The sequence below is a fragment of the Octopus bimaculoides genome, chromosome 10, assembly GCF_001194135.2.
Source record: "Octopus bimaculoides isolate UCB-OBI-ISO-001 chromosome 10, ASM119413v2, whole genome shotgun sequence".
NCBI classification, from domain to species: Eukaryota; Metazoa; Mollusca; class Cephalopoda; order Octopoda; family Octopodidae; genus Octopus; species Octopus bimaculoides.
The window spans coordinates 70,786,371-70,800,039 of record NC_068990.1 but is presented as its reverse complement, the minus strand read 5'-3'; the positions used below and the strand labels follow the sequence as shown (position 1 = coordinate 70,800,039).

The following is a 13,669-nucleotide window of genomic DNA, read 5'->3' as shown; positions in this document are numbered from 1 at the left end:
CTCTCTCTCTCTCTCTCTTGCCACTCCTCATTTACTCCACTAAATGGAACCAAGATCACCAAACCAACTCATATCAAAATGAAAATAAACATATTATGATGGTGATGGTATTTTCTTCTAGCACTTAGATTCAAAACAATATATCACCTGTTATTGAAGTCCACTATGCTCTTGTAACATTGTCCTCTCTTGCTATCTATCTCTCACCCTCTCTTACAATAACCCATCTTCATAACCATCCTTCCGCCTTTCTCTATCCTGTCTCCTCCTAGCATGCAACTTCTGTCACTGTCTCTCTTCCATTACTCCCACCCCTAATACCACCTCATTCCCATTATTCTGCCACCTTCTCATTCGCACACTCATACTGTCTCTTCTATTCAGCTTCTTCCTGTTGCTCTGTCTCTCTCATCACAGTCTTCTATTCACCCTCTTGGTCATGTTACTTTGAATGAACAGAATAATAAGAACTATTTAGTCTTGCACAGGACAAGACAACTTCACTTATGTTAATTCCTCAATAAAATGCATTCAGCATACTCTATAAAGTGTTTGGTAAATGAATGGAGACAACATAAACTTGAGGACTTTTTAATCTTGCTGAGGACATGACATCTTTTAGTGCTGCTGTCACAAGAAACTGCACCCGCTGCCCTCTGTATAGTAGTTGGTGTTAGGAAGGACATTCAGATATAGCAGCCCTGCCAAAATGGAATGTACGAGAAAGGTGACCCATTTAGGAGAGTAATAACTCTAAATAAAATTTGACTTAGATCATGATTACCTGTCCATCCCATGTCAACTAGAAAATGGACAAGGGGTGGTAGCATTTTAACTATCATTGTTGTTATTTTTGTTTTGTACTCCACTTTCAGATTCAAAAAGGTAAATACCATGGAGTTATCGACATTGGGTTATCAGTCCTTTGTTTTAAGAGATGCCAACGTAGGATAGATATAGATGCTGAAGAGCTGGTGCATCATGTGAAAGTAAGTATTATCTGAGATGTTTGCTATTTACATAAAGGTTATTAGTAGTGCTAAATTTCCACCATTCCCACAGACTTCAAGTTGTAATTATATTAACTATGTTCTGGAACTTATCTACTACTCTACATTTACTGTACCATTCATTCAATTCTTCACTTCATGGTTACATTTATTGCACTTATGTTCTAATAGTTTCTGTTCCTCAAAATACATTGCAATAATCTAAAAGAAAAGCATTCAAGATATCATCACTCTGTACTCTGTCAATATGTTGACATATAGTTTCTATTTCTTTTAGCCATTTATAACCCTTGTAATTACTTGTCCCACCAACCACAATCTTGTGACATCAACAGAACAATTCAACACCACTTGAAGAACACTATCTCTCCCTTCCACCACCATGTACTAATATACAAATCTCTCTCTCACACATACACAGATGATCAAAATACCTGTTATATTAATAACTATTGGGTTGACAAGAAAGTAATTTCAGTTTTTTAGTGTGAAATAAGTCTTTTTTTTTTCATACAAAGAATGAACTTTAATCAATTATATGTTTTCCATTTTGTTTGATAACCTTTTGCCATCTTTCTGGCAACTTCATGATTCCACGCTCATAGACTTTCTGGTCCTTATCAGCCAAATATTCAAGCTTCTTAACAAGTCGAAGATGTTTTAAGTGATTGTCGATTGTTGAGTGTGATACATTTAACCTCTCTGCAATCTCTTGCACAGTTATATGACAATCAGATTCAGTTATGACTCTGAATCGGTCATCATCAACTTCAGTTGGTTGAACAGAATGTTGGTCTTCTTTGAGTGAAAAATCTCCAGAAGGGAATTTTTTAAACCATTTCTGACATGTGCGTTTTGTTTAGTAATCAACACCATAAACTTCACATATCTCTTTTGTGAGCCTCAGCAGCTTTCATGCCATTATAGAAATGAAAAAGCAAAATATGGCAAAAATGTTCATTTTTGCACTCTGTGTTAAAGTTGACACTGAACTGAGAGCTGTAAACAAAATTATGCGCAATTTGCTTCTACAGTAAGCTAAAAGTAACGGCTATCAAATGTCAAAAAATAAAAAAAGTTATAACGTTGACGAAAGTCATTAAAAAAAATTGTAACTCTATCTATTTGTGAAAATCAAAATTACTTTCTTGCCAACTAAATACATAGAGTCCATATTGTCAGATGGGTTACCACCCACCCTTATTAAATTCCAAAGAACTTAATGCTGTTGTTCTCTGCTTTCATTTTGCTAGTCTCTACTGTGTCCCATAAACTAAGTGGTAAATAACATTTCAGTTATTACTAAGTTATGTTTAGGCAGACAAATATTGTATGTTACAGTGTACAGCAGGATCACAAGACAAACCTAACTGTGTAGAGTACAAGATCTAGGTGCTACTCCTAAATGTTTGATTTATTATCTCCCACTTATAAGCCTACTCATGCAGAGCTGAATACAGTTACTCAACAACAGCTACTACTACTACTACTACTACTACTACTACTACTACTACTACTACTACTACATTGTCAATTCAATGGCAACTGAAACTTAATATTTTCTGCTGATACATCTTGGCATTTATTTCTTTTATATCATAGTTGGCAATCTATGATATCATTAGGTACAAGTTTCCATTTGTCCAATCTCTTGTTCACTGTGTTTTTGATAGCATGAGTATCATGGGAGTATCTGGAGCAAACATTTGATTCAGAGCAAATATTACAAGGGACTGGTTTGTGAAGCATCAGCTTTTTTTTTTTTTTTCTTACATCCTTTTGTTGTTATACGTTGGTAAAAATACATGCATACACACATGCACATGCATGCATGCACACACACACACACACATGCACACACAGAATACTTACTTCTTGTAAATTGATAAAAATTAAAACCTCTAATCAAAATTTCATGTTTAATTATGTTTCAAACACCAGCTTCATAAGGGCAGCTACTTTACTAAATTGTTTCATCATTTTTGAAATCACTTGCATCAAAGATAGCGTATTTCCACAGAAACATAGTAACAGAAGGGTTGCCACATGTTTTTAAAATTTTGTCATAGAAATTACCTTTAAGCAATCTCATTCCCACCATCTTAGTAGTGTTGTCCTTTCTAAAAGCATTTATATTCCTTATTATTCCTTATCGTTAACTCATTGACATAACTAACTGATTATTGCATTGAAAACATTACAGTCCAAGGAAACCATTGATGATCTGTTTTAATAAAAGTCAATTAATTGACTTAAGACCAGTTCAAATATATTGAGAAATATTTGAATTCACAACAGGCTTTTCAATGCAGTTTGTAATGGAGAAAACATTCTTGCTTAAGACAAAAGATGTCAAACACCATAATCAATTAATGTCTCACAACACATAAATGTGATATATCTTGTTATTTTTGCCAAGATTTTTCACATACTGCTTTCTGCAGAAATTTCATTGAGACACTAGATTCTTGTGTTAATTAGCATAGCTGTTTCTGAAAATACTAACATATAGGTTTGAGAAAATAATAAGGTATAAAATTCAGTATTAAAATAATACATTGAGTTGCAACATTTTTAAAGTTCTTATTTCTTTTAGTGCCAGGTGATACCAAAATTTACCACCAATTTGAGGAAGTAGTCTAAAGTCAAAGAACTGATACTCACAGAATTGTGTTTAAAATGTATATTAACTTCTTTGAACAGAACTTGTATAACTTTATAGGATGTGAAATATTAGTTGCTAACTGAATTTCTAAATGATTATTTTAAAATAATTATTCTTAATGAATTCCTATTTGCTGTGTATTATGTATTTTTGGATGGAAAGAGTTTAAAAACACCTTATATAATTTGTGCTTATTTATATTATGAACCAAATTTAATAAGATCTTGTTGCTAAATGAGAATATTTTAACTCTGATTTTGTTTACTTAAATACCTTTAAATTAATTTCATATTCAAATAATTACTATGAATTTTTGAGGAAATTTAATGCTTTTAAAACCTTCTAAACATTCAAGTTCACAAAGGAATTTTTAATCCAACAATTATGAATCAGTGATTTATAATTTTATTTTACTTTATAGGGAAGTCTATGAGTTTGTATGCTGTCATTAAATTTGTTTCAACTTTAATATATCAGATTCAATATCTGTTATATCTTATATTTTTGAAGTTATTAAACAATATACTTTTATCCTTTAATCCTATTCCTATAATTATTTCTCATCACACAATATATTCTGGCTCTAATGCCTTTCTTGTTTTCTGTAAAGGAATTTCACTTTATTCTAATTAATCATTCAATAAAAGCTGAGTTGTACAATGCTGAGATTAATGAACAAAGATATTTAATTATTATTTGATAAACCCAATCAGCTAAACCATATGTGCTGTTTCTTTCCTGCTGAGCTACTTATGTGTATATATTAAAGTTAGTCAATAAATTGTACTAATACCTTTATGAGATTAAATAAGATCTATGAACTCTAGCCATGACAGAAGCAAAAAAAATTGTCATTTTATTCTTAATATATTATATATACAATAGGATTAATTTATAACTTTATAAATGTAGTGATTTATTTTATTCTTAATGCTAAATGATTTAAATCACTCAGTCATTTCATGACCAGTATGACTTCTGGAAAGCAATATTTATTATTAAGCTCATTTTACCCATTATACACTACCAGCACCTAGCCAAAGAAAATTTTATGAACAATTTATCTCAATATCAACAAAGTTTTAATCATGCTGCCCTTACAAATTTCTTTACACAATTTTTCTTATATCAACAAATTTTATATTGCTTGTTTCACCCCTAGAAATGTTGACAATGCTCTTTCTAATTCTCATCTCTTAAGAAAATTCACCAAAGGTCCACCTTCCAACTTCAATCTGTTATCTGCACTTTCAACCAATAAAGATCACTTATAAATCTTCCAGTGTTGCTGATCTACCTACCAGATATTGAAAGATGAATTTTTAACCTTTGTTATGGTGAATGACAGGGAGAATTTCTTGCTGTTACAAATTTCTCATATAAGGGATAATTGAAACAATTTTTCCCAAACTCCTCACATACTCTCATTAACATATTCAGAACTGCATTGTAAAGCCTTGACAAAAAATATCTCTTGTCATGGCTGACATGAGATCATTCAACTCTATTATCCATTATGGTATAATCGTGTCAACTTAACTATATTTACCTAGTTTCAGTCATCTGACATGGACAATATTCATTCTTTTACTCCTTCATCCAGTTCAGTCTTTTGTCTCCTTCTTTCCTGAAATACTCTCTAGTCATTAATATTCTATCAATTCAACACTTTTTTTCTGTTAAAGGTTGTCATTTTATTAACGAATTCACATTGAGCAAATTATTGCTTCACCTGTTAGAAATGACAGCCAAATTTCCTTCAGTCTTACAAAAAGGAAGAGCAGATTGAATAATGTAATCATGGATATATAAAACAGATGATTAAGGCTGAAAAGCTTTTAGTCCTATGTCAGCTTGATCAGGACTAATTTAGAACTAAACAACAACAGTGTGCATAGTACTTTCTTTTAAGAAATAGAACATGTGAAATTCACAATTGGTGCCTGTATATTAAGGTACAGACAACCAACACTTTAAATTGAGCCACGATAAACCCTGTAGATTTTGTGATGTTATTGTAGCTGGCATAGTTAGGTTTGTTATGTTAATATACATATGTGTGTGTGCATGCATGTGCATGTATGAACATAGTAGCCTTAATGAAGATGCAATAATTTACAACTTCAACTGAAGCATATACCTCCTGATAACCTATACAACATAAAAATACTATATGTCTTTAATTTTGTCTATAAATTCCAGAAGTGTATATCAAAGAGCTTTATCTTGAGTACATTCAGAGCTCAATATCTTCCTATCTTAAAGTTATTTACAAAGACATGTGAAGTTTCTACATGCATACATATGTAGTTTATATATGAAGATAATTGTATAATAAATAACTGGTTTTTGCTTTTTATTCTGCCAGGTGAAAGACCCCCAGCTGTTTGAAGAATGGCTTTCAAGATTAACACATCACAGACTATATCGCCAACATGAAATAACCTATGGGACTAAAGATCAACCAAGGTTGACTGAATTAGCTTCTCCAACTGAAGAAATTACATCACTTCCTACAAGTAAAGGACTTATTTCTAAATTTGCTTTCCTTTATTTTGATAATGACTGTTCATTAGTGCTTATTTTATAGACGAAATATTTTTATGAATTCATTTCTTATCTCTTTTTGCTTCAGATTAAATCAGTCTTGAAAGATTAGAAATTTAATATTTCTACAGTAGCAAGTTAAATATTTCCCAATAAATTTCAAAGTACAGAAATTGGGCTCCTTCTTCCTCTTTATGGTTTCAGCCACTGCAGAACTACTAAAAGGTGTCCCACTGAAAAACTAACTTATCTATGATGGATTTATAATGTAGTCTCAGGTCTTGAAATCACTGTTTTAAAATTTATTTTTAAAAAATCAAATAAAAGAGAATGTCATAATCTAATACTTCCAAAGAAATTATCTTTCAATTTATTTAGACTGTATCCTTTCATTTCTTTCTTTCATCATCATTTAATGTCCTTTTTCATGTTGGCATGGGTTGGCTGGTTTGACAGGAGCCAACAAACCAGTAGACAGTGCCATGTCCAGTGTTGGTTTTGGCATGGTTTCTAACACCACCCACTTTACAGTGTCTACTGGGTACTTTTTAAATGGCATCAGCACCAGTGAGATTACCAAGTAACTTGCAAGATGAGTCCCCTCAACTACAAGATGAGTGTAGTATTGAGGGAGATGGTTTTATGCTAGGTGATGAAAAGTTAAAAATATATGATACAGGGATGTACAGGTGTCTTGCTTGTAAGGAGGGGAGATACTTGATAACCCCTGTTGAAAAACAGAGAGAAGATGGTGATGAAGATGTATCAAAGCATACCATTAAGTTATAGGAAAAGTGATACAGAGAATTGGATAGGGTAAGTGGGTAAGTTAGTAAATTTGCAAGACTATGTAAGGAAAGTGACAAGTGAATAGAAGGAAATGCAATTAGTAGTGAACACAAGTGGAGGCATGGTTTCTTGTGAATATCAGTCAGATGGGAAGGTGGAAGAAGGAGGAGTAGGTCTAGGAGGTAATAGGTGGAAGTACAGATGATGTAAAGTGTGTGTGGATGGGGTGTGATATCTAAATATATATTAATATAGGTTTAATATACATGTGTTTAATAAATATGTATTCAGCATTGCTGTGTAAATGGACTCTGTACTTAAAATATAGGACTCTCTCTTTGAAGGTTAACTCTATAAATAGCTTGACTAGTTTAATTGATGACTACCATCTCATCAGGAATGTTCAGTCATTTTCATCTTAGAGAGAGAGAGCAAGTTGTTTATAAAATACTAATGAAGAATGCAATGAGTAACAGCTACTGACTTTATTCATTTGCATATCAGTACATTCACTGTTCTTTATTTCATCCTACAGAGAGAACATTGGGGTTCAACCATAGGGTCTTATTTTACAGTGACACTAAAATCATGTTTAACAACTCGCAATGAACACAAGATGTCAAGAGGTGAAAAGAAGGCCAAGAAAATGACTCTGTATTAAAATTCAACATCCAAAACAATAGTAATATGGTTTCACTTCTAGACATAAACATTCAAATTAAGAGCAACAGATACATTACATCAATATACACACAAGATATAAGCAAATACATATACTACATGGAGATACTGAATGCTCACATAACTACAGAATACCAGAGGTTAAATCACTACATAGGAGAGCATTTAGACTCTCTGCCACATATGTAACACTAGAAAAAGAAATCCACAGAATAAAACAAATCCTAATTAACAAAGGATATTCAAATAAACTAATTGACTAAACTACTGATGAATATTGAGAGAAATACAATATAAAAAAATATTTTAGATTGTACCCCTTCTAAAAATACATATATTACATACAAAGTATATAAAATGAATCAAATGCACGGCAAGTACTGAACAGAAGAAAATAATCAAAAATCTCATAAAGCAAAATATAAAATATGTCACACCAAACCATAAACTGACATTTACAATATATTACACAAGCAATGAGATCAAAAACCTCCTTATTGATAACACACCGTAAGAATGTAAATCTGAGAACTAACTACCAACAACCAATGCAATTTATAAATTGATAATAAAAGTAAAAGTGCAAACTTCATGATTCTGTTACATTGGCTGGAAAATTACAATTTACTCTCATACGCTCACTGTGCATTTACAATAAAAAGCAATTACAACACAATACCCTTTTCAGCATAAAAGAAAGCTAGATAGAAAAATAGAACAGATAATACTGCATTATCTTATAGGATATTCCACAGATTTGGATGATTGATTACAGAAGCACTACCCATATTGCAACATGGGTTTATAATTAACACACAAACAACATACACACATCACAAACAAAATGAGCATGTCACCGATGGCATGTAGTTCTAATGTCCAAAATATGAATTTGATAGCAATAGAACTCTAATACTCTAATGGTCAATTTCTAGCTGTAAGCAAAATTCTGAATAAATGGTCTGCATAAACAAAAATCATCCACTGTAGAAAGAAACAGTATAGGAAAGAACGCAACTCTATTTCTCTTAAGGTATGGCTGAGAGGGCTTAGAAATGTTGATGAAAATGAATTTGGGAACTTTATTTTACTAAAAATATTACAGGGGTCTGATATGCAGATGTGCAAAACCCCAAGTAACAGAAGAAAAGTTAGAACATTGTTGTTACCACCACCACCACCACCATCATCATCATCATCATCGTCATCATCATCATCATCACCATCATCATTTAATGTCTGTCTTCCATTCTGGCACAAATTGGACAGTTTGACAGGATCCAACATGCTGGAAGACTGCATTAAGCTCCAAGAACACACACCACTGCCTCAGTACTTTAGCTATTTAATAAGCAAGTATCAAATATTAATTTTATTACAGGTGCAAATTTACCTGAAAAAGCACGTACTCTCAGTATGGGGAAAGAAAGCGTACGGCAAGCAAGTTTAAAAGGTCGGCCAAACCAGGCTACATTGTTAACTGGTTGTAGTAAAGTAGCTGCCTGGCTATTAGATTCTGAAGGAATTCACCAGTGCAATAAAGGTAACCCATAGAATCAATTTCTAGTGTGCACCTAAAATGTTTCATAAAATTTTAGTTCCTTGCAATGAAAGAATTCTAGCTTTGAAAACAGACTGAAAGCATTATGTTTTTTTTTTATACCAGCAAAACTGTCATTGATTTTTGAGTTATATCTGTTCATAGAAAATAGTTTTAAAATATTAAAGTTTCCATTTTCAAAGTTTATATTTACTACAAAAATTTCTAAATAAATATTTCCCTGGTAATCTTTTATTATAAATACTGAGAATTTCTAAATAAATGTCAGCTTTTTTTTCTTCTGACAGAAATGCCCATGTACTAAATTATGGAAATGTCAGGCATAGAGTACTAATGACTGAGTTTTAACCTTTTTTTTTTTAAATTTTATTAAGTTTTATTTTGTGTTATTGATTTTCCTCTCAAGTAATACATTTTTTATTCTGTTTTCAGAAATGAGTCAAGCACAAAATCATTTATACGAACTAAAAATTATTCTGGAAAAAATGAAAAATCTTCCTTTGGCCACAGATTCTATACTTGGGGTATGTGTTTATTTTCCTCTTTTATCATTTAAGGTGATGAGCTAGCAGAATTGTTACCATACCAAACAAAATGGTTAGTGGCATTTCTTCTGACTACACTCAGAGTTCAAATTCTGTTGAGTTCAACTCTGTCTTATTTCCCCCACCTCCCAATGTTAAAAGATATATCAATAAGCAACTGATGGTGCAAGCCTGCTTTGGATGCATGTGTAGAGAGAAATCTAAATGTCCTCTAGGGCACAATTGTGATATATCCTCCATTGTTTATGAAGCACAGGTTTCAGTGAACTATGACAATGTTTCATTGATTTTGTTGAAGGAGAATTTAAATCCCAATGTAACAACCATCTTTTGAATTTTAGACATTGTGCTGAGAGACACGCAACAACTCTTTCAGCTTTAATCTGGCAACTTAAAGACAAAAGGACCAGCTACAATATTATATATATATATATATATATATATATATATATATAAGAAAGAAGACAGCTATATGCAATAGAAAACCAAAAAGGAAAAATTCAGTTGTCACTAATTGTGACTGATGGTGCAGGGTAGCACCTACATTGCTAGAAATAAGAACTAAAATCCCTTACAGCCGCAGGAAGCACAAGTCTATTCACTGTCAGGGGAGATGACCACCCCACAGCAAGCAGAATCACAATATTAGTCTAGTTTCGCTTAGAATTAAGCTCAACAGTAGTGACTACTCCATCACTGGATGGTTTGGCTAAATCCCAATTGTCAGTATTTAGTATTTACCATATGAATCAATGGCTGATCTAATATATAAATATGTGTCTGTGTGTGTAAAAGAGAGGGGTTAGTCAATGATAAATATGAGTTGGGGTGGTGGATAGTAAGAATGAGAGATGGATGTGACTAGGAATTGGCTGAGGGTGAGTGTTAATTGAATTGACCTCAGCCCATGACTAAAACTTATTTTAACTTTTCAAAGGAATGAAATGCAAAGCTGGCTCTTGTGCAGTTTTGCATCAAATGTAGAAGGATAAAACTAAGTATTGTAAGAGATTCAATTCACTTCTTTATTTTTCCTATAACTCAGCAGATTTTGTGGAACCATCATAAGACAATATTGTACCTCTTACTCACTCAAAAATATTTTGCCTCTTTTTTCAATGGTTTAGTCAGGAAGAAGAGACTTTTCTCATGGCTGATGCAGGTCCCAAAAGGGGTGTTTCATTATTAAGCACCTGTATATTGACAATACAGAAAATGGGTAGCAGGAGAGAAGATTAAAATGTTTAATACAAGACCTGGAGAGGAAATAGTATGGATGACGAGACAAATAAGGTACACAGCTAAATAGCTGCAATGAGTAGAAACCATTGTAGTGATGGTAGAAAAGACAACAAGAAGACAGTGTATGTGTAAGTTAAAGGTTAAAATATCATGGTGAGTGACTCCATACCGATCAGTTTGATAGCTATCTGTAGAATGCAGTCTAAGGTGTTTCTCATATGTAGCAGCAGCATCCCTATCAAACATGAATTAGCAGTATTCCATTATGGATTTTACTGTTTACTATTTAATTAAATTAGTGATTTATTAGTAATTTAGATGAATTCAATGAAAATTTATCAAGTAAAACCTGAAATATTTTATTCCAGGCTGATTTGGAGAAGTTTATGAGCAAAGATATTACTCAGCAATGGTATGAGGCAGTTTTCATTGACAGAGCCTTTCCCTTCCCTTCCTTTCTCCAAAAAACTCTCTCCTAGTTTCATACATAAGGATCACACTTGGTCTACTCCAAAATTCATGAATCAAAATTCTACACTTTACCCTAAGGCAAAATTCCATTTTTCTGTTTCCCCAAGCTAACAAAGCAATTATTATAATTATTATAGCATCAAGATTTCCAAAAGATTTTGACAAGAGAAAATATTCACTGACTAAATATAAATCTGTCCTAAGAAAAAGAAAAGAAAAAATGTTTGATTTTAAATGCTGTCCTTCATTTTGCTTCTTTACATTTAAAACTAATTGACTCTTAGAATGTGATTTCTGTTTATTATGAAGCTTAAAACTAATATATATTTTGTAAAGTGTTTGTAGTTTGTATATATTCTTCATGTATGAGACTGAAAAATACTTCAAAATACTTCAAAATGCAAAATCTTGAATATATGGTTCTGTGAGGCATCATCAAAGTGTTATAGTTTTGCAGGTTATTATTTCGTTTCAGGCAATTATTTCATTTCAGGTAATTATTCCATTTCAGGTAATTAATTAAGATCATATGAAGCAGTTGAAAATACTTCCGAGGAAAAGTTATATAAAACAATTTTTTTTCATTATGTAACTAACTATTTGATTAAAATATTTTATCATGTGTCAGTATTGAACATAGAACTTTCAGGTACTTTAATGTATTAGTGAAAAAGGATTGAGTAGATGTGATTGTATTGGGCTTACTATTCAAAACAAATAAATATTTAAATGGTCTTATCATTATGATGAAAAAATTTACAAGAATTAATCTTCAAAATGGAAAAATATCAACATCCTACAAGTGTATTAATGAGTGTATATATATATATATATATATATATATATATAAATAGTAGATTGGAAAAAGTTAAGTTTTGGTATTATTTATTTACCATTACATATGTTTCATTAGCTAATAGGAGTTACAAAATTGTACATGTTGGGGAAACATGCAGTACTACCTGCATGTACAATTTTGTAACTCCTAATAAGGTCAAAAATGTTCTCACTCTCCTGTTCTGATATATAATTACTCTGCAAAAGTTATTTTCCAGGATGTTCAACTTTTATGCGTACCTCTCACAAATATAACATCTATATGCAGATTTGGAATATTGGAATAAGCAGATGTGCTTCAAGAAGACACATATTGAATTTTAACCCTATCTACATAATGCATATATATATAAGAAACATTTGATATTGAAAATTTTGTACTTATTGGCATAATATGAAGGAGTAAATTAGAGTTGTAGATATTAACTATTCTTTAATTGTTAAAGAAAATTAAAGAAACATTTATTGCTGAAGATGTAGAGTTGTCTGTGCTGATGTTTGAAAGTTTAATTTTAAGTACAATATATTCTTAGGAATATATTGACTGACTGTGTTTCAGGCATTCATGTCTAAAACCTTTAGTCATGACAGACTAGATGACAATTGTGCAGAAAGGTATAATATAGAGACTGATTAATTCATTACCTCATATATAAGCTTTCTATTTACACTTAAACATTTAATCAATTAACATAATGTCACAGATCAAACCAAAACTGCCTGCTTTTACTAAATTCTAATTATGGAGACATAACTTTCATTATGTTGATTATGAATTTATGATGTGTTAGATATATCACATAACTGTATAATTTTCATATAAGTGGTAATATAGTGTTAAATTTTCCTTGGAAAGGCATTTTATGAAAGTAAGACCTGTTTCTGTTTTTGGGTATTGTTTAATGTTTCAGACCCCCAGTTGAGTGTTTCAGTTAAAGACTGTCACTGGCAAATAATTTTTCTGGTTGATTAGAAGGAAACAACTGTCAGGAATAGTAAATAGGCTAAGTGCAAGAACATAAACTATATGATAGTAAGAGTTTTATTAAAACACCATGAAAACAAAAAGACTAAAAGCTTTGACTAAGTATTTTGAAAATATCTGCATATTCAACATTTTTTTGATAACTCTCTGTCATTATTTCTTGTTTGTGGAGTTACAAGAGAACCCTGACAGCAATTTTCTCTCTCTCTCTCTCTCCCTCTCTCTCTCTCTCTCTCTCTCTGTATATATATATATATATATATATATATATATATATAGATATAAACAAAATTAAGGGATCAGCAACAGGTTGCTTCACCACATACCGAAGTTTAG

General features: G+C 31.7%; 1 protein-coding gene across 10 annotated transcripts in view; it reads left to right on the top strand.

Annotated features, from left to right (window-relative positions):
- LOC106882425 (oxysterol-binding protein-related protein 6) overlaps nucleotides 1–13,669 on the top strand; it is a 280,467-nt gene that overhangs the window by 172,101 nt on the left and 94,697 nt on the right. For 8 of the 10 annotated variants that reach the window (XM_052971285.1, XM_052971283.1, XM_052971281.1 and 5 more), the window contains 4 exons: nucleotides 876–989; nucleotides 6,044–6,194; nucleotides 9,074–9,235; nucleotides 9,686–9,777. In XM_052971285.1, coding sequence (XP_052827245.1) covers nucleotides 876–989; nucleotides 6,044–6,194; nucleotides 9,074–9,235; nucleotides 9,686–9,777 — 519 coding nt within the window. The remainder of the gene's footprint in view (nucleotides 1–875; nucleotides 990–6,043; nucleotides 6,195–9,073; nucleotides 9,236–9,685; nucleotides 9,778–13,669) is intronic. The other 2 variants (XM_052971289.1, XM_052971288.1) reach the window with 1 other exon arrangement.